At 35.2% G+C, this 20,682-nt stretch overlaps 1 protein-coding gene across 2 annotated transcripts in view; it reads left to right on the top strand.

The window, feature by feature from the left end:
• The window catches only part of EPHA3 (EPH receptor A3), a 416,154-nt gene that overhangs the window by 383,841 nt on the left and 11,631 nt on the right, over window positions 1-20,682 (top strand). For both annotated transcript variants that reach the window (XM_086321511.1, XM_086321506.1), the window contains exons 14-15: window positions 6,251-6,400; window positions 7,931-8,124. In XM_086321511.1, coding sequence (XP_086177637.1) covers window positions 6,251-6,400; window positions 7,931-8,124 — 344 coding nt within the window. The remainder of the gene's footprint in view (window positions 1-6,250; window positions 6,401-7,930; window positions 8,125-20,682) is intronic.

Here is a 20,682-nt window from a genome sequence, read left to right as displayed (position 1 = left end):
ATTTGATATTTCTAAAGACATTTGGTTTTCACAATTGGAAGGATACTGATGTAATCTAGTTAGTAGAGGTCAAGGATGCTAGTAAACATACTACAATACACAGGACAGCCCCTACAGCAAAGAATTAATCTGGTCTAGAATGTCAAAATTGCTACTATATATAGACTTTGATCTAAAGTTACCCAACAGTTGTAAAGAATGTGTAAAGAATGAAAGTTGGGATCAAATATCTCTCTCAGATACTTTATAACTCCTCCTGTCCACACTAGACTGCAAGTTACAGGGGATAATGTGGAATACACTGCCATTTGTGAAAAACTATGTAACAGACTAGCCATCTGCCATCAGGTCTCCTGTAATGTTGAACTTTGATAGATCACACATAACTCAACAAATAGTACATCTTTTTATTTTTGTTAAATTTTATTCTCTGTTGCTTTTGATCTAACTGTTGAAAATCAAAATTTTTTCTTCCACTCAAAGCTTTAAATATTAAACATGACCGTTTTACTTTTGATGTTTTGATTTCAATTTTAAAATGTCATGGGTATAAACTCATAAATAATCATTCACCTACAGGTAAATATGTTGCATATTTTTAGTCAGCATTTGAATCTATCTTCTGCATAATTATTTTCATGTTTTAAGATTTTACTTAGCCTATTCACAAAGGAATGAAGTAATAATCATGTGCATAGATTAAACATGCTTATTAAATTATTGGTTATATTTTTAGGATAGAAAATTCCTACAACATTAATATTGAGACTGTTGATCTAGGATGTATAGTTTATAGAGTCAAATGAAAATCTTTATAACATTCTGAAAACTCTAAAATACTTAGTCCATACAACATCCTGTGAAACAATATTGCAGGAAGGGCAGCCCCTTCCATGACTGGAGAGTAGGCTCTTGTCTAACATTCAGAAATGAATCGGCCAAGGAGACATACGTGTTGACAAAGCAAGAGACTTTACTGGGAAGGGACACCCAGGTGGGGAGTGGGAAGGTGAGGGAACCTGTGAGGACTGCTCTGCCATATAGCTTGCAGACTCAGGTTTTATGGTGATGGGGTTAGCTTCTGAGTTGTGTCTGGCCAATTATTCTGCCACAGGATCCTTCCTGGTGGCACACTCAACCAAGATGGATTTGAGTGAGGAGGATTCTTCGAATTTGATAAGGCACATGAAACTTTTGACCTTCCCCAAATTCTTTTAGTTGGTGGTTGCTTGTTAGTTCTATGTTGCTTACCAGGACCTTAGTCATAAAATAGCTCTGGCAAATGGTTACTGTGGTGCCTGGCCAGGGTGAGCAATTTGTCTGTGTTTCCCCTAACAATAGTTTAATAATTTTATAGATACTGTGAAAAATTGATGCTCAGCAATTCTTATATACACTATCATCATGAGACTAACAGCATTATTAAACTATAGATGAGGGAAAGAAGAGTACATCCAAAAATTGTATACTTTTTTAAACTATTATTATGTTATATATTTTCTCACTTTTAATATTTACATATGTTCTGAAAAAAATGAATTTTGTGTATTATTTTCTTAAAAGGAACTGCTTATTTTTTTAATTCTTAAAATTGTCATAGACCTCCAGTAAAATCTGCTACTCTAAATTCATAAAATAATTAATCCTAATGTGAGAGCTAAAAAGTCAGACTCTTGTTTTAAGCTGTGGCGATGCAGAGAGGAAGGACGGAAGGCAGTGACTCCTCTGGACCTCCTGGTCTAGTCAGGGTAATTAAGTAGTAGAATGATCACAGTAAATGGAGTCACCATCTTAGCCTAGAAGGTTCTAAAATGTTCCACCAATAAGTTCACATTTGAATAGGCTATTCAAACAAGAAGCCTTCGAGTTCTAAAAAAAACAGGCAGAGCAAAGGATTCCCAAGAAAAAACAATAGCATGTATTTAAGAAGAAGGGAATTTAGTGCAAGTCAATGAGCATTTATTGAGTGCCTGTTTTACACATTTGCAAGATAATATCTAAAATAGTTGCTCTCAGCAGTGAGCACAGATTCATATGCCGTATGCTTATTATCTTTAGCTTTATAACCTGTTCAACTTTTCATAGGCTTATGATTTCAAATGATAGTTTGGTCACAATTTATTTATGGCAATATATGGCACCAGCCTTCCCTGGTGCCTCAGATGGTAAAGAATCTGCCTGCAATGAGGGAGACCTGGGTTCTATCCCTGGGTCAGAAAGATTCCCTGGAGAAGGGAATGGCTAACCACTCCAGGATTCTTGCCTAGAGAATCCACGGACAGAGGAGCCTGGCAGGCTGTTGTACATGGGGTTGCAAAGAATTGGACATGACTGAGCGACAAACACACTTTCATAGGATAAAAGCTACTGCTGCTGCTGCTAAGTCACTTCAGTCGTGTCCGACTCTGTGTGACCCCATAGATGGCAGCCCACCAGGCTCCCCTGTCCCTGGGATTCTCCAGGCAAGAACACTGGAGTGGGTTGCCATTTCCATCTCCAATGCATGAAAGTGAAAAATGAAAGTAAAGTCACTCAGTCATGTCTGACTCTTAGCAACCCCATGGATTGCAGCCCACCAGGCTCCTCCATCCATGGGATTTTCCAGGCAAGAGTACTGGAGTGGGGTGCCATTGCCTTCTCCGTTAAAAGCTACTATTCAAATTTATTTTACTATTCCTGACTATAAAGTATTTGAAACTACAATGTTCAATTTAAAGAGTTTTAAATTGAATAATAATAACAGGACACTCATCCTTCCACAAACTCTACAATATTATGAGCTCAGAATTGCTCCTGTAGTTTGATTTCTAATTAAGTGTATACTATGAATATGTTGGCTTATTTTTCTCTCATTTGAAGACAGAGTGCCAAGTTGTTTAGTGATCACGGAAAAAGTAAAAAATTTATAAAACTCTTCTTACTCTGTTGTATTTTTAGCAAAAATAAAAACAAATGATAAATTTTAATACTTTGTATTAATAGTTGGCAATAAGCTTTCCTTTATATATTCATTTATCAAATTCTTTGCACAAATTGTAAAAGTGTGCTATTTGAAGGGAATTGGAATGGAAGAAAGGGCAAAACAATTATTGAGCCTATTAAAGATTAGACACTTTATTTGTTCCTTTATGTATATTATAAATCTATTGCCAATGACAAAAAATCCCTGAATGCTAATCAATAATCCTTAATCATCTTCATTCTCTTCTTCATCCAGTGATGGCTGCCTAGGGTCAAGATGAGCATCTTGAATGTATGGTTATCACTTCATTTTCAGGGCAAAACCAATCAGTCTAAAACACCTTGTTTATGGTTGTCATCAATCTGTTGGTTTGGATTTTTTTTCTTTATGTCTGTATTTTTATTTCAAGAGATCTTGATAAGGTAATACATATCTGTGCTTTATGTTTTCTTAATAGATACAAAGTTTTCAACATGGAAAGCTTTCTTTTTTTAGTGCAATTTTTGTGCTACTAGTAAATTGTTTTGGGAAAAGGAAAGGAAATGGCAAAGTGTCTGTAGCAAAGATAAGACATGCAGCTGAGATTTTTAAATATTATCTTTTCTTTGCCCCATGAATACAATTTGTTTGACTTCTGTTAATTCTCAGAGTTCTTTAAAAGAGAAAGAATGTATGCCCTTTAATTCCACTTGGCATCTTGAATAGATTCAGTTAAATGTCACATGTGTAGTTCTGTTTTTATCAAAATGATGGGATGGTATTTGAAATCTTGAATCCTTAAAAACCAAACTTTGTCTCGGAAGGTGCAAGTAAGTTAAGTTCTTTTTTTAAACGTTATTATTATTATTAGCATTGAATGTATTGGCAGAGAAAGGGCAATATTAGACCAGAAAAAAAAAACCCTCCAAATTTAAATATAAAAAAGGATCTTTTACATTTTCGTTGAAAAGAATACAAACTATAAAAATGAGAATGAATAAATGAGTATAAGTGAGATGGAAAATAAAGGGGCAACTTCCAAGAAAATAAGCCCTGTTTTTAAAAACTTTTTATTTTGTATTGGAGTGTAGCCAATTAGCAAACAATTTTGTGATAGTTTCAGGTGAACAGCGGAGGGACTTCATAGTGTTTTCTATTTTGCTTTCTGGTTCTGGATCATCTTTACTCCAACAGCACGCTGAGCTCTATAGTGTTTCTCACGAACTCCCAAAGCTCTCATAGTCCAGCCCCCATCTCTCCAACTTGATTTTACTGCACTGGTATAAATCATGGACAACCCTGAGGTTGGAATCATCTCAAGAAGGCTGTGCTCAGTCCTCCTTTTTGCGCTCACTTCTCTCCAGTTGCATGCATCCTTCAAAACCCCGTGTAATCCTGACCTCCTTCAAAGACCTCCTGACAGTACTCTTTCTGAACAGATATCGAAGAAAAGTGTCAAGCAGTTTACTGAGCTAGTTCCAATCGCACATGCCGCTCTCCTCTCAAGGATAGCACTTGCTCAATGTTGCTGTGATTAAAGCTGATTCGACCTTTTGCCATCCTCTCCTATTACATGTCTCCACATTTTCTGTAGTATTACCACACTGGAAACTGTTTTTTCCAGAACATATATTTTCCTCCTCTGTGCGTTGATTTATGCCATTTCTCTAAAAGTATGGTAGTATTAAGCTAATTTTTCTTGAGGCTTTACTGTATGCCAGGAACTATGCTAGAGATTTTACTGAAATTTGTCATTTAGCCTCACAGTGATGCTATGAACTGTTAGTTTCCAAAATAACAGATGAGGAAATTCAAGCATAATGAGATTTAATAACTTACCTCCCAAGTCACCAATTCATTTCTCCAAAGCAATATATTGTCACCCTCAAGCATTACTTAAGAAACAGTGAAGTCCTATGAGGTAAACATCAATAGAACACACTTTGATGAATATAGTATAATATTTTGATAATATGAATTCTTTGGAAAATCTATCCCTTTTTCCTGGTTATATAAAATTTTGTGCAATTTACAAGGCTCAATTCATATGTGACCGCCTCAGTTTCTCTAGTAAGAAACTTGGCTCCACATTCTGCATCACAGCCACTCCACTACTGTCTTCTTTCCTCAATGCAGGCAGGATCTGATTTCTAAAAGGCTCCCAAATCACCTGCAGATCCTGCCTACACTCTGGAACTACTGAACCAGAATTTCCGTTTTAATCAGCATGAGCCCAAGACGACTCTATTGTAAAGTTTCAGATGTGAAGCACTAGATACTTAATTCTTCCTGCATTTAGTTATTCACAACAACTAATTATCATTACTATTTTCTTGATATTTCCCAAACAGAAGGACCAGTGTATTATTTATGCTTGTCTCACCCAGAGTGACTACCATAATACTTCCCATATGGTTACTACTCAGCACATCTTTATTAAATGTATTTATTAAACTGAGAGCAAATTCCATGGGAGTTATACATTTATATCTCCCATAACTCATAGAAGCAATATCTGCTCTAGACTGTAAATTCTCAAATTGTAATCATTATATCTTTCTAGCTAATATGGTGCCTGCCTTGTACATGGAGGGTACTTCAGAGGCTAATGGTAGAGTGAGGCACTGAGTAAATTAATTAAGATGATTGATGAATATATTAAAGTGTTTTTAGATGTATAATTTTATTTGCAATGTATTTACTTAACAAACACCTACAAGAAATTGTATGTCAAGAAGTGGTATAAATTCTTTACAAATCAACATTAGCACTAAGTTTGTTTGTTCATGCATAAATCTATTAAATCAATAGAAGTTGATTTGAGATACCTCAATTAATAGACCTGGATTCCATCCCTGCGTTGGGAAGATCCCCTGGAGGAGGGCGTGCAACCCACTCCAATATTCTTGCCTAGAGAACCTCCATGGACAGAGGAGCCACACGGGCTACAGTCCATGGTGTTGCAAAGAGTCGGACATGACTGAGCAACTAAGCACACACATCCACCTCAATAGATTCTAATATATGATATATCCTATCTACTTTCCTATCCTATTTACTGTTACAGAGGACTGATAAACGTGCCATAACTGATCAAAAATGTCAGCATTTTAGCAATTTTCAAATGTTTTTCCCTTGCCACTCTCTCGTTGGTATTAGAATATATGAACATAGAGATATATCAGAAGAAACCCACAGTCCCTTTCATAAAAGAAATGCCCCGACAAATTCAGTCAGATTTCAGATGATAATGTATATAGTATGTTTTAGTCATTGATCGTGTATGTATATATGATTTTACATTCCAAGGGAGGGAAGATCCCAATTCGGTGGACATCACCAGAAGCCATAGCCTACCGCAAATTCACATCAGCCAGCGATGTATGGAGTTACGGGATTGTTCTCTGGGAGGTGATGTCCTATGGAGAGAGACCATACTGGGAGATGTCCAATCAGGATGTAAGTATTTGTAGTCTATGAGTTATGGGTTCAGATTAAGAGATCAAGCTGTGCAAGGAAGTGGAGCATAATGAAACCAGGTGGCTCCCAGTTTGTGACATTGAAACAGAACACTTAGAAGAAACGAAATTGTTTCCAAATCTTATAAAGATATTAATTGAGTTGCTCTGACAGCTTCACATTTTTCCCTAAAGCAAGGGTTTAGAAGTGAGACAAAAGGAAAACATTTGTAATAAAATGTAATGAAATAAGTGCCTGACAAAATGGCCAATAGATATCAAGAAATGTTTGAATTATTTTTGCTACAAAATTGTCTCAGTGTAACATTAGTAAGATACACTCTGCCATCCTTTGTAGATTCAATTAATGCATCTGTGCCAACATTTTGTTTACTTAAATATAGCATTTCCCAAAGTCAGACAAAACAACCAATCTCTAACATGTTGTTTCTTATAATGTATTAAACTTGCACATGAAGTTAGTTATACAAATTGAAGTCTCGATATAGAGAAAGCAATCATTAACTTTCTATTACAACTGTGATATGATTTTTCAAAAGGATTTTTGTTTTTATAAGCATGCTTTGCTAATGCTTAGTGCAAGGATGCTATTGGCATATGGATTCAGCACACAGAGAGTTTTCTTTATGCTTAGCCAGAAACTGAGCATGATCTCAAAGACACATAAGAAGGAAAGCTGAGATGCTTTTAGTCATTTCCTACTCACCACATATAAAATTGCTTTTAATGTATTTGGATATAAAAACCTTTCTGAACTTCTTCAAACAAGCCACGTTTTATAATGACACTGGGAAAATCAGACTCACTTTTCCACATCTCTATTTTCCAAATTCTTTCTGTATCAGAGGATCTCAAAATGTGCTTTCTGGACCAGCAGCTTGAGCAAGGTCTGGAAATTTGTAGGGATGCAAATTCTCAGGACTTTCCCCAGAGTTATTGAATCAAAGATTAGCTATTTGTGTATTAATAAGTTCTCCAGATGATTCTGATACAGAGTAATGTTTGTAAATCATGACTTTACATGATTTAAAAATGCTGATTAACTAAGAGTCACTTAATTGTTCAACCTATGGGCTTTTAACAAAGGAACTGACTACGATTTGAGAGGTACCAGTTGAACTGTGATATAACTAAAAATCTGTGGTATTTTTTCTGCATTCATCCATTTATATAGAGTTTTCACAGAAATATGTGTTACCACATAAGAGTTTCTTTATAGTTTTCTAAATTTCCGATATCATAGAACATTTCTTTTGATTTTAATCCAGAAAGTTACTGTACAAACTCTTCTTTCCTAAATCCACTTTCTCTGTCTCAATCTTATTTATATAACATTTTCAGACATGAATAATATTTATTTAATAAGCTGTTATCCTTTTAATAAATTTAAAATGAAAACCTTTCACTTTACTTTGAAATATAAATATAAGTGTGACCTGCCCAAAAAGAAGTATTATAATAAAAGAAATTCCACTTCTCTAAGTGCCCGGAAACTTTACATCTCACACAGGTAATTAAAGCTGTGGATGAAGGCTATCGACTGCCACCCCCCATGGACTGCCCAGCTGCGTTGTATCAGCTGATGCTAGACTGCTGGCAGAAAGACAGAAACAACAGACCCAAGTTTGAGCAGATTGTCAGCATTCTGGACAAGCTTATCCGGAACCCAGGCAGTCTGAAGATCATCACCAGTGCGGCAGCAAGGTGACCCATTTGATTTTACATCTTGCACTCTCTCTGAGATGATTGTATTTTTATCTCCAAGGTGTTAATTTTTTTCTTCCACTCCCCCAACTGCATACTTTGACACTTATATTCCTCAAGATTAAAAAGACATGTTTGTTTGTTTGTTTGTTTTTTAACTTTCAGGAGGAAATCTCATTCTATTGAATGACACTGATAAAGTTCTGATATTTTTTAACTTGCATCTTACCTAGAAGCATGTATACATTCAGGTTTCAATATTTGCACAATAGAAACCCTGAACACATAGATTCTTTCCATTCTCTGTTACTTAAAACAACAAAAAAAGGATATCTAGAGTGTTGGGGAATTCTAGCAAAGTCTTGATTTAATCCGCATTTAAAATAAAATTACAGAAATAATAATAGTGTCACCAAGCCATTGCACTGGCTAGCAGAATGCAATTTTCCCTTGATTAAACAAACCTTTATTTAACACATATTATGTGCCGATTACTTTGTTAGACACTGTGAAGGATAAAACTAAGAGTATAATAATGTCAGTGTTCCTGGACAGCAACACAAATGTCAACGCACTGTGGCTGTGAGGCAGCCCTGAGGGCACAACGTCCATTAGACTTGATGCATAATCCTCCCAGCTGAGAATCACTGAGTTGTCCTAATGGTTTTGAGAAATGTCAATTATATGCTCATTGTACACATATGTGAAAAACAGTTCTACATTTTGATAATGTGTTCTTAAATTACAGAGTTTTAGTAAAAGAACTACACCTACTGTGCACAAAAATCCACAATATTAATTAACATGTATACATACTGCATAGTGATGATTTACTGTGACTCATGTATAAAAGATTTAATATAATACCTTGTAGGAAAGAATTTTCTTATTTTTGTGCACATCTGTTGTTTTCACTGACAGGTATTAAGAGCTGTGACTTTCAACTTGATAGAGTGCTTGTTAATGCACTGAGAGTATGTAATTTTTTACCTTAATGGAAACAATTATAGCGAGCATATATGATCCAGCTTTTACATTAAATTTGAATAAAATGAATAAAGAGAATTTGCATCAAAATCTTAATGTAAGTATATAAGAGTCATAGATTATTTGTTAGAAATAACTTTTAGGAGATCAATACTATTGAATTTATTAATATATATCCAGTAGGTAAAACTACTGATAACTTACCCTGCAAGGATGAATCTCTGTCCTAAATTTCAGAATGAGACTGTGCAGACTCATTAGGAAATCCACCTGACAGTTTAACAACCAACAAGATAACAAACCTGCCTTTCCCTGAGTCATACGGTCCTCATTTTATACCCTGAAGCCATTTCTTTTAAACTTTACTCAATAGCAAAAAAGAATATCTTTTCAACTATTTCCATATCATAAAAGAGCATTCAAGCCGTTTCCATAGGGTCACTACCAATATAAAAACTAGCTCATGTAATATTATCTAGATAGTTAAACCCAATTCTATATGGGAAATTAATCTTAATATCAGATCATATTATGTCATTGTATATTATCATATTCAAATTTTGTTAAATTCACTATTCCATTCTTATTAAAGTAACTGAACATTTTTTATTCTAATATATATTATGTAATATTTTAATATATTCCATTTATTTTGTTATAAACAATGTAATTTTAGGGAACATGTTTTTCTTAATTCACTATAAAAATTTTAGAAATTGTGCTTATGTTTTCTTATTGAGATTAAAATGCACAGCTGGGCAGATTATGCCTTTATAAATTTATTAATGACAACCTTATGTTGCCATGCAACAATGTCAAAAGTTCTTATTTTTCTTTAGAAAATTTTCTTTCCCACTTTTGACAATGATTATTGTATTCTTTTTCATAGCTGATTACACATATTCCTCTTCCCATTTAATTTTCCAGTAATGCCCTTGCTACATGCTTTATTGAGAAAATACAAGCCATCCGATGGAAAATTCCAGCAGCAAAACAAAAACATACTGGTGTTCTTCTTTCCTATAATTACAAGAGAGGAGAGTCCTTCTTTCCTGTAATTAGAAGAGAGAGAGGAAGTATGCTTCCAATGTCAGAGGCAAATGCCTTTCTCTCGCTCCTCTCCATCCCCTGTGTATCCAGCCTCTTTCCCTCTCTCCTGCATAAGCAGGCTCTTTATTTCTGCAAGATTATTGTCATAAAAATATGTTCTATTACATTGTTTCTCAAATTACCCTAGTAAAAGGATCACTAGAGGGAATTTATTAAATGTTCAAATATCCAGGTCTAACCCAAGCTACTAATTCAGAATCTTCAGGAAAGGAGTGGAATTTGTACATTTGATAAAAAAACTCCAGGTAATTTTTATCATCAAGGGAATTTAGACAAGGCTATTTATCAACATCACCTCTGCTGATTCCACATCTCTTGTCAACTACTTTCTTATTTTTCTACAACCCTTCAGAGCCAAACTTCTCCAATAAGGGTCTCAAAGACAGACATTTCAAAATTTAATATTCAAAATTTTATCCTTTTATTTACTCCTGATAATCTCGTTCTCCCACTGCATTTTGAATTTAGTTGAATACACTAGCACCTATACATCTGCCCAATCAGTATTAGAACCATCTTGGCCCCACTTTCTTGGCCTCCACACTTCAACCCAGGTGAGCACTGTGTCAACATGATCCATTTCGCTCCCTTTTCACTGCAAACGCTCTCTCCTATGACTTTCTCCTTCTGACCTAGGGCACTGCAGTAGTCTCCTAATGTGCCCCTTGATTCCATTCTTGTCCCACTTTGAGCATCTCTCACAGAGTCTTCAGAATTTTCCTATCAATCTCTATATATTGATAAATATATACCAGGCTTTCCTGGTGACTCAGGTGGTAAATACTCTGCCTGCAATATAGGAGACCCAGGTTTGATTCCTGGGTTAGGAAGATGCCCTGAAGAAGGGAATAACTACCCACTCCAATATACATGTCTGGAGAATTCAATAAATTGTGTATATACAATATAATTTGTCACCTCTTTATAACTGATTTTGAATTTCCATTACACTTGGAAAAAAATCTGCATTCTTTTTGGTGATTTAAATACTCCTGCTCCTCCAATGTCCTTTCTTTTATTCAAATATTAATTTCTTCATTTTTTAACAATTATTTATTGTATGCTAATCTACTATGTGCTAGGCATGGAGAATAGTGATGAAGACAAATATGTTTCCTACAGAGTTTACATTCTATAAGATGAATAGACATCTTCTATAATGTATACAAATAGACAATAGACTGGCACGGATTATAGGAAGGAAATAAATAAAAGGCTGTGATCGATTATTAAAGGGTGGTTGGGAAAAAAAAAAAAAGAACTCTAGGCATAGTAAAAATAAACTGCAGGTGAGTCTAAAGTGTTCTCAAAAATGGCAGAAGGACAACAACATAATGGAAGGACAGAAGGGAGAGGAAGAGTCTGTCACAGGAAGGCAAACAGAAGCCAGAGTACTTGAGGGTACCAGGTCATGGGGAGGACTTTGGAATTTTTTGAAATGCATGAGGAACCCATTAAGGCACTTAAGGCAGAGATGTAAGGCTGTTTGATTTACACAACTGCTTTGTGGGGAGCGTTTCAGCCTTTCAACCTGAGCTCCTTTCACTTAAATAGTATGGTAGCCTCAGTGACCAACTTCAGGTTCCTTCAGAAAGTCAAAGCATGTCAGACAGGAGGACAGTAGCTCATGCTGTTCTTGTTGTAAGAGTCTTCTTTGTGTCCATTTCCCTTAGAAAGCAGTTTCTATGCCTTGTCTTAATTGAGGCATTCTCTGGCAACAAGATTTAAAGGTCAACACTATTAATTGTTTTACAGGCCACTGTGTCCTTCTTCTTCATCCCAATTGTAATTCAGTTGTGTGCATTTTCTAAGTATTTATTCCTCCAATTAGCTCTAAGACCAATGAGATCAGATGCTGTGCTTCCCTTGTATTACCAGTTGATACTTGAAATTCAATAAATATCTGTTACACACATGAATATGTATTTGCTGAAATAATACTAAATTTCCATTTCAACAGACACACAATTTTTAGAAAAAAATATTCCAGTTCTTTTTCCTATTCAGTATATGGATTTCTACAGACACTAGTCACAAAGGTAAAAGCTTATAATTTTCCCCTAACCCTAATCCTAACCCTAACCCTAATTTTCTTTTATTTCCCCTAAGCATAAATCTTATGTTTCCCTTCCTCTTCAATACACTTGGAGACTGTCTCAATCTGAGTTTGTGAATGGCACCAAGGATTCAAATTTCTGAATGACTTAGTTATTTGGATCACTGTAAAGAATTATGTCTATAAAGTCCTTTAGGAAAAACAACATCTTCTATCAATTTTTATAGGGATGTTGTTTTTCAGAGTCTGCCTGAGTCTAGTTAGTTTTATGGCACATTTTATTTCATATACTGTTACAGAAATCTTACTACAATGCATTATTTTACTTTTCAACCTTCCTTAGAGTTGATGATTCATAGCAGAAACATTCCCAAAGAATATTCCAGTGAGAGTGTCTTTGTGAATATCATTGCTGGAAGTAGGGAATGTGTTTAAGCAGATGGTCATGGTGTATCAGATTAAAAACTTACTTAGATGTTGCAAGAAGTGGTGAGAAAGGAAAGGAAGTTGGAGTAAATTTTATGTTTGTTCTCCAGTAATTGATTCATTTTCCTAAAAGTAGAGTAAATGGAGGAGACATGAATAAATTTGAAGTTTTGACTGTATATCAATATGAAGATTTATTTAGCATTTACTTTGTGTGAAGTGTTATACTGGGCCCTGAGGGCTTCCCAAGTGGCAGTTCATAGTAAAGAGCCTGCCTGCCAATGCAGGAAACATAAGAGACACCGGTCAGGAAGATGCCCTGGAGGAGGGCATGGCAACCCACTCCAGTATTCTTGCCTGGAGAATCCCATGATCAGAAGAGCCTGGCAGGCTATAGTCCATAGGGTCCCAAAGAGTTGGACAGGACTGAAGCAACTTAGCACATGGTGATTATACAGGTAAAGAGACACAGCCTCCACTTGCAACAGCTTGCCTTGAAAATTGGAGGAAAAGTTCAGCAATACTATACAATTAACCCTTGAATAGCACAGGTTTGAATTGTAGGGGTCCATGTTCCTTCTCTTTAGTCGTTTCTGACTCTTTGCAACCCCATGGACTGTAGCCTGCTAGGCTCCTCTATCTGTGGGATTTTCCAGGTAAGAATACTGGAGTGGGTTGCCAAGTCCTCCACCAGGAGATCAATCCAATCCAGGGATCAAAGTTTGATCCCAATCCAGGGATCCCAATCCAGGGATCAAACATGCATCTCCTGAGGCTCCTACATTACAGGTGGATTCTTTACCGCTGAGCACCTGGGGAAGCTTATAGGGGTCCATTTATACACAGATATTTTTCAGTAGCAAACACTACACTACTCCAGGGTTTGTGGTTGGTTGAATCTTGGGGTGCCAAGGAATCTCAGATAGGAGAAACTGCAAATAGGGAGGACAGACTAAGTGAATTTCAGTGTTGTTCAAGGTCGACAGTAATATCCCTCAGATTAAGTAATTATTGGAACAAAAAGACAAAGTGTTTAGGAATCATGAACAAAGAATGAGTTTACTTTGAGCTTTGAGATTCTTTGGAAGTTGCAGAGAAATAATTTTTGGAACTGAGCGACTAGTGGATGATGAGTGAAATGTCTACCAGTATAAGATCATACCAGGCTGGGAGAACACTGTACAGAAAATCAAGACACACAAAAATTTACAATACTTCAATTTACACTGCATAAACTATTTCTGGGATAATATAGGATCAGATAAGGAATTATGAGGAAGGAGCCACTATATGATTTCACCAGATAATGGAAGATTGCATGTCATCTCTAGAAATCTGGACTTTTGTCCATGAGGAAAAGAGGAGCCGTTGAAGACAATTAAATGACATGTGGAGTAGTTCTCTGCAAATGTACCTAGAAGAACTGGAGAGGAAGAGTGCATGATAAGGAGTAAGGAGGTGATTTCAATAGTCTTGGGAAGGACTTAGGCTAGAGTAAAGAAGAGAAAATTTATTTTAAAAAAAGGTGTGAATTCAAACAGTTGTAAAGAAGTATTATAAGACATGGTGAGTAGTGAGCAATGCAGTGACATGGAGTAGCAGAGAATACTTCCAGGTGAACAAGGACTCTGAGGACAGTGCTGTTACTAAACGGGGTACCAAGTGCAGAAGGATGAACAGCTGTGTGAGGAAGATTAGCACTCTGGACACAATGAGACTGAGTCCCACAAGAACATGGAGAGTTACATCACAAGCTGGGGAGAGACTAAAGCTAAGCATCCAATTTCAAGCCTTCTGACGGCAAAGATAATTTTTTCGAAAAAACACTATTAGAAACACATTTAGAAGGTACAAGTCTCGATCTAGTCATGCTGATTTTTACCACAAGTATATCCATCTTTATTCTTCTACATAATAATATGCTATGCTAAGTCACTTCAGTCGTGTCCGGCTCTGTGCCATCCCACAGATGGCGGCCCACCAGGCTTCCCCATCCCTGGGATTCTCCAGGCAAGAACACTGGAGTGGGTTGCCATTTCCTTCTCCAAAGCGTGAAAGTGAAGTCGCTCAGTCGTGTCCGACTCTTAGCGACCCCATGGATTGCAGCCTAACAGGCTCCTCCGTCCATGGGATTTTCCAAGCAAGAGTACTGGAGTGGGGTGCCATTGCCTTCTCCGACATAATAATATAATTTCTACTTAAAGCTCTCATATCCCAAGGATCATAGGAAGACTGTAATCTGTGAATAGTGGAGGGTGTTTGTCTGCATGGGTTGACAGTGAGACACCCTGCCTCCCAATCTCCCAGATTGGGAGCTTCTCCTTGCTGCTCCTGTGCTGCTCTGTGGTCAGTGGTGTTTCTGAAGCCTCTAAATCCCTCCGTCACTTAGTGTAGACCTCAAAAATCTATAAGAACCAAGAAACTGATGGAAATGAATGAATGCTTCCACAGTGCGTAACGGGGTATCACAGTAGGTTATGGAGATTTCAGACTCCTTATAAGAGAACTACAGAGCCAGTCAAGCCAGTAGGTGGCAATCCTAGAAGGAAAAGTGTTTGAAACATTAGCTGTTATCTCAGAACACTAAACCACTGCATAGACTTCTATCCAGAAAGAAAGAAAATGGTCTCTGTCTAGAGCTTTGGAGAACAGCACCAATATCAGAGCAGAAGCATATGAAATGGTAGGTAGAAATAAGAACAGACAGAGTTAGGAATGAAACTTAAACCATTAGAAAAACTACAGATCAAGGAATTTTCCAAAAGTGGATAGAATGAATTGTATAATCAAAAGCTGCAAAAGAATGAGGCAAAAAAAGACAATAAAGGAAAAGAGCCACTCTAAACAATGAGAAGGACATTGAGTTTTTTTTAGATAGTTAATTTGATTTTTTAGAATGATAGATGAAGTACATTTTAAGAGATTTTGTTATAATTGGGATGATGAAAAAGAAAATACAATGCAAAAATAATGCTTTTGATAAATATAGAAAAAATGAAAAATATAGTCATAATGCACCTGTATAAAAGGGTAAAAATAGAGCTCTTCCTTTTTAAAGAATTGGAAAAGTCTTTCTTAAAGAGGTTCTTGATAGAAATTGCTGCTATAAAAATAAATAGAAAGTAGTCTTAGAAAGATAAATTTTCTCTCATTTTATCATACATTTTTGTTATTTGTTGTTTAGTTGCTAAGGCATGTCTGATTCTTTGCAACCCCATGTTTACAGCATGCCAGGCTTCCCTGTCCTTCCCTATCTCCTGGAGTTTTCTACAACTCATGTCCATTGAGTTGGTGGTGCTATATAACCATCTCATCCTCTGTCACCCCCTTCTCCTCTGCCCTCAACCTTTCCCAGCATCAGGGTCTCTTCCAATGAGTCAGCTCTTTGTTTTTGTTATACAGATTAAAAAGTAAGCAAAATTCATTTTTAAAAGAAACTATAGTGAAGATTAGTTTTATATTTTGTATATATATGTAATCCATATTATATCATATTTATGTATTATATAATAACTAATTTTACATGTATAAAATGTATAAAATATAGCACCTAGATTTAAATAAATTCATTGTATTAATTTTATAAATGTAGATAAATTTAAAAATTTAAAAAACTAAAAATAAAGAAACATGAAAGATGAATTCATTTCTATTCAGAGAGAAGATGCCTTTATTTGGGGATATTTATGTATATAAAATGAAATAGAGAAATAACTTTTTCTTTAAATTCACAAAATTTTCAAATGCCATGTCATTGGATTCATCAATACTATCATAAATTTTAGAATATAAATTTTGGGCATACAGAATGATATAATACATTCAATATTTTTAGAATGAGGTTCTAAATGAAGGTAACCTAATTTATAGTCTAAAGACTTAAATGATATATTTTAAATACTTAGACTAATAAAGAGTCAATTATACTTAGTTAATTTAATTGGAATGATTTAAAATATATTGTTTCATTGTGCTAATTCTTATTGCTAACTTTGTAAGGGTTTATCGTCATTAAGTTGCAGAATAAATAAGAACAAAAATAAGCAGTACTTATAATTTTTCCCCATTAATGGCACTAAATTAACATTAACAAATGCTACTGATCTCTAAGAGAACAAAATATATTTATTTTAGAGAATGTCTACTTTTTTTTTAACAAATATTATATACTTTAGTAGAAGTCTAAGGACCAAAAAACAATCTATTTCTCAAAATGACTTTGACCTCTAATTCTGAAACTGACAGGGTGACTTTCCTTACTGAACAAATATGATAAAGAACATTTTAGAAGAAAGCAAATATTCCAAATACTCAGGTGATCTCTTTTTTTTTTTTTAATCTTAAAAATCAAAGCAAGTAATTTTACCATTGGGAGAAATTAAACCAGATGTAATAGCTATAACTGCTAAGATTTTGTCCTTAAGGTCTAGAGACAATTAAAATAAACACAATGACTTTACTCCTCTTTAATATGTCATTTATGTACTAGTCTCTTGTTGGGAACTATATGTACTCAAAATTATTTTTAGTTACTGATGACAAGTTGAATTCATTTCATCCTATTGGAATTTCTTATATTAGGGATAAAAAGATGAAAATGATCATAAATTCATGTTTAGAAATTTGACAAATACACAATTTTCCCTTGAAATACAATAAGGTACTCCTTGAAATAAAAATGTTAACAATAAATTAGAAAAGGAATTGAAAAGTATTTTACCATTCTCAGGCAATAATATCAATAAATATAAATATAATTAACATTTTGCTGCTGAAAAACTACTCTTTATGGTCCCTGAAACTATTCACAACAGACAAAAAGCACATAATTATAGTGGGATAGAATACATCTTCAACATTACTAATATTTACTTCTAGACTCAGTAGGCATCTACTTATTCATTCAAGAAAAATATATAAATCATTATTTTTAATACATAAAAAATAAAGCCCTTTGTAAACCCAAAAGAGTCTTTCCATATTATAAAAGGATAACTTAACATTCAATTTTAGAGTTAGAATTCTAGTGCAATACCGAAATAAGATCATTATAAGAAGATATTCTTGGGACTAGCAGTTACTTATTGATATTTGTCCCGAGTATCTGGTGCTAATTGTTATGAGCATTTACAGATAAAGTAAGAGCTGGTGGGAAGAAAATATATGTGTACCTCTTTAAAGCAACAGTATGAAAATCCACAAAAGAATAATTCAGAAACCAAAATCCAAGGAGGGAGAAAGAAAGGGAGGAAAGTTATTTTTTGCTTCCCCTGAGCAAACATGTAATTTCCATGATTTCTTTTTAATGACTGCAGTCTGCGGCCAGTAGGTACTGATTTATGAAAAGCTGTAAAAGATCAGGTGGAACTCTGCAGGACATCGTTTACAGCTGCACGGATTGAAACCCATCTAATTTGTCTAGTAAAAGTGTGAGCTCACAGTGCACATCACCCAGCCTATAAATTTCCCCTTCAGACCCAATGTCTGGGGCTAGGTCTAAAAAAACTCCAATGCCTGCAGCTGCTCAAAAAGCCTACATTCCCCTGGTGCGCATGAAGAGACATCACAGGCTCTTCACAGTGAGAGACAAATTCCTATCCATTGATAAACTCTCCAGATGTCCTCTCGGAGGAGGAAAAGAACCAATTTTTATTTGAATTCCCCAGAGAAATCCTGGAAGTGGAAAAATGATACTTTGCAGGGCTGGTTATTCTGAGGTCACTGGCATTAAAATTAGGTCATTCTTTGTCTTCCTCATACTTTGATCCAAGTAATAAACAGAAAGACTCGGTTGGGGTCACTCTAATCCCTAATCCGCCTGTCCTGTTTTATTTCAATTTGTTTGTACTAATTTTTTCCAAATTCTTGTTGAGTCCGACGGTATTGTTGAGTTTAAAAATACAAACCATTTTGAATTGAGAAAGAAAAACTCTGCATTTTGCTATTAGGCATACTTCGTAAATATTCTGAATAAACGTCCTGGGGTTTGATTCTTCATACCCACAAGCTCATAAATAAAAAAGGATTGCTATTCATGGGACCAGGAGTCGACAAGAGTCAACATTAGATTAGTCTGTGCTTCAGCTACTGTAGAAATCCAAGCTGTAGGATGTGAGTATATGTGAGTGTGTGTGCATGCCTGTAGATAGTCCAATATTTTATTGTCTCCTTTCTAGGTCTCACTTTACTTTTCTTAGAAAATTTCCTCACACCTGATTTAATGCTGCACCTATCAATTTTGTTTACTGATTCCAAGTCTTATCCAATGGGTACAATATTATATCCAATGTTGGCCAGTGACAAAGGATATTTCATTCATGATGGTCATGCAAAACTACCCAAGAATATTGTGCATGTTTTGGAACCTGGCTTGTGTATCTATTTCTGTAATTTCTCAAATTCTTAAAAAAATAAAACACAAAAAATTTCAATGATTTAAAAAATGAATTTTTTTCAGATTAGTAATTTAAAGAATCATAGAAAATTATTTATGTATATATTCCAGAATTATTTATGTATATGTATAATGTTTATAGTATTATAAAATACTACATTTATATTTTGGGATGTTCTAGATATTCCTAAAGGAAAGATAATGTTTTGTAAAATAATGCTTAATTTCTCATTCTTTCTTTTAGATGACCTGTGAGGGTTAGTTAAAACTAAACTATAACACAGCAAAACAAATTACAAACTCCATAACTTTAATTTGGCTTCCCTGATAGCTCAGTTGGTAAAGAATCCACCTGCAATGCAGGAGACCCCTGTTTGATTCCTGGATTGGGAAGATTTGCTGGAGAAGGGATAGGCTATCCACTCCAGTATTCTTGGGCTTCCCTGGTGGCTTAGATGGTAAAGAATCCACCTGTGATGAGGGAGACCTGGGTTCCATCCCTGGGTTGGGAAGATCCCCTGGAAAAGGAAATGGCTACCCACTCCAGTATTCTGGCCTGGAAAATTCCATGGACTGTGTAGTCCATGGGGTCTCAAAGAGTCAGACACAACCCAGTGACTTTTACTTTAATTTTTTATTTATAATTAAAACATTTGGGGTAAAGAGGATTGAAGTGGTTGAGTTTAGTCTAATAGAAAAAAGAAGGTTGAAAAATCCTCCACATTTGTCTGTCTCCATTTCACAAATCATGACAAGGAGGGAAGTAATTACTCATATGTATTTTCCACAGAGCATGCAAATACAGATAGAACCAAACAATCATGCTGTCAATGTTTTCTTAAACTCAGTATTAAAATTGTATTAAATTTTCATTTTTATCAAATAAACTTATTTTTAATTAAAATTGTATCTTTAGCAGATAAATTTAATATCTCCCCATCAAAATCCAAATGAATTTACATGTCTCTCATGTGTTTCCAACAGCAGCATGCAGATCTAGGACATGTTTGTTTAGATATCAGAATATTGACCTCATGCTTACGCATGTCTCATACATTAGGAGTGAGTTGGAGAAATATTATCAGTAGTAAAAGAAATCTCCCAATTAAAAAATTCCTTTTAAATGTGGGCAGAACTTTGATTTGTCACTTAATTTTAGTTTCAGATTCCACAAGAATTATAGGGACATAGCATCAGTGTCTAACTAATATAAAGATTAAAGTCCTTCGTATCTGTGTATTATGCTTAGTCTATGCCAGTATAGTCTCTGGCATATTGTTAGTGTTCATAATTGTTTAACATAATTCTTATGGCTATTATTATTGTTCATCTTAAAGCAAAGGCCTTCATAACTACTATTTGCTCAAGCACCCATACTAAGAGGAAAGAATAAAGAGAAAGACAATCAAGTGTCTACCTGGTGACTGGTCCCAGCCTTATGAGTCACAGGACAATTAAAGAGATCACTGAAAGCTCAAAAAACAACCCAAAGGCAGTTTACCAATAGGATGCTTCTCTTGGCTCCTCAGAGATGAAAACATGGTTTCCTCCATTTCTTTTTTATCCCTGTTGTTCCTTTGAGTCA

Source organism: Bos grunniens, chromosome 1, assembly GCF_055505025.1.
Source record: "Bos grunniens cultivar Pamir isolate PY7600 chromosome 1, Bosgru_T2T1.0, whole genome shotgun sequence".
Taxonomy (NCBI): Eukaryota; Metazoa; Chordata; class Mammalia; order Artiodactyla; family Bovidae; genus Bos; species Bos grunniens.
Note: the sequence above shows the minus strand (reverse complement) of the source record. Positions and strands in the feature narration are given on the sequence as shown.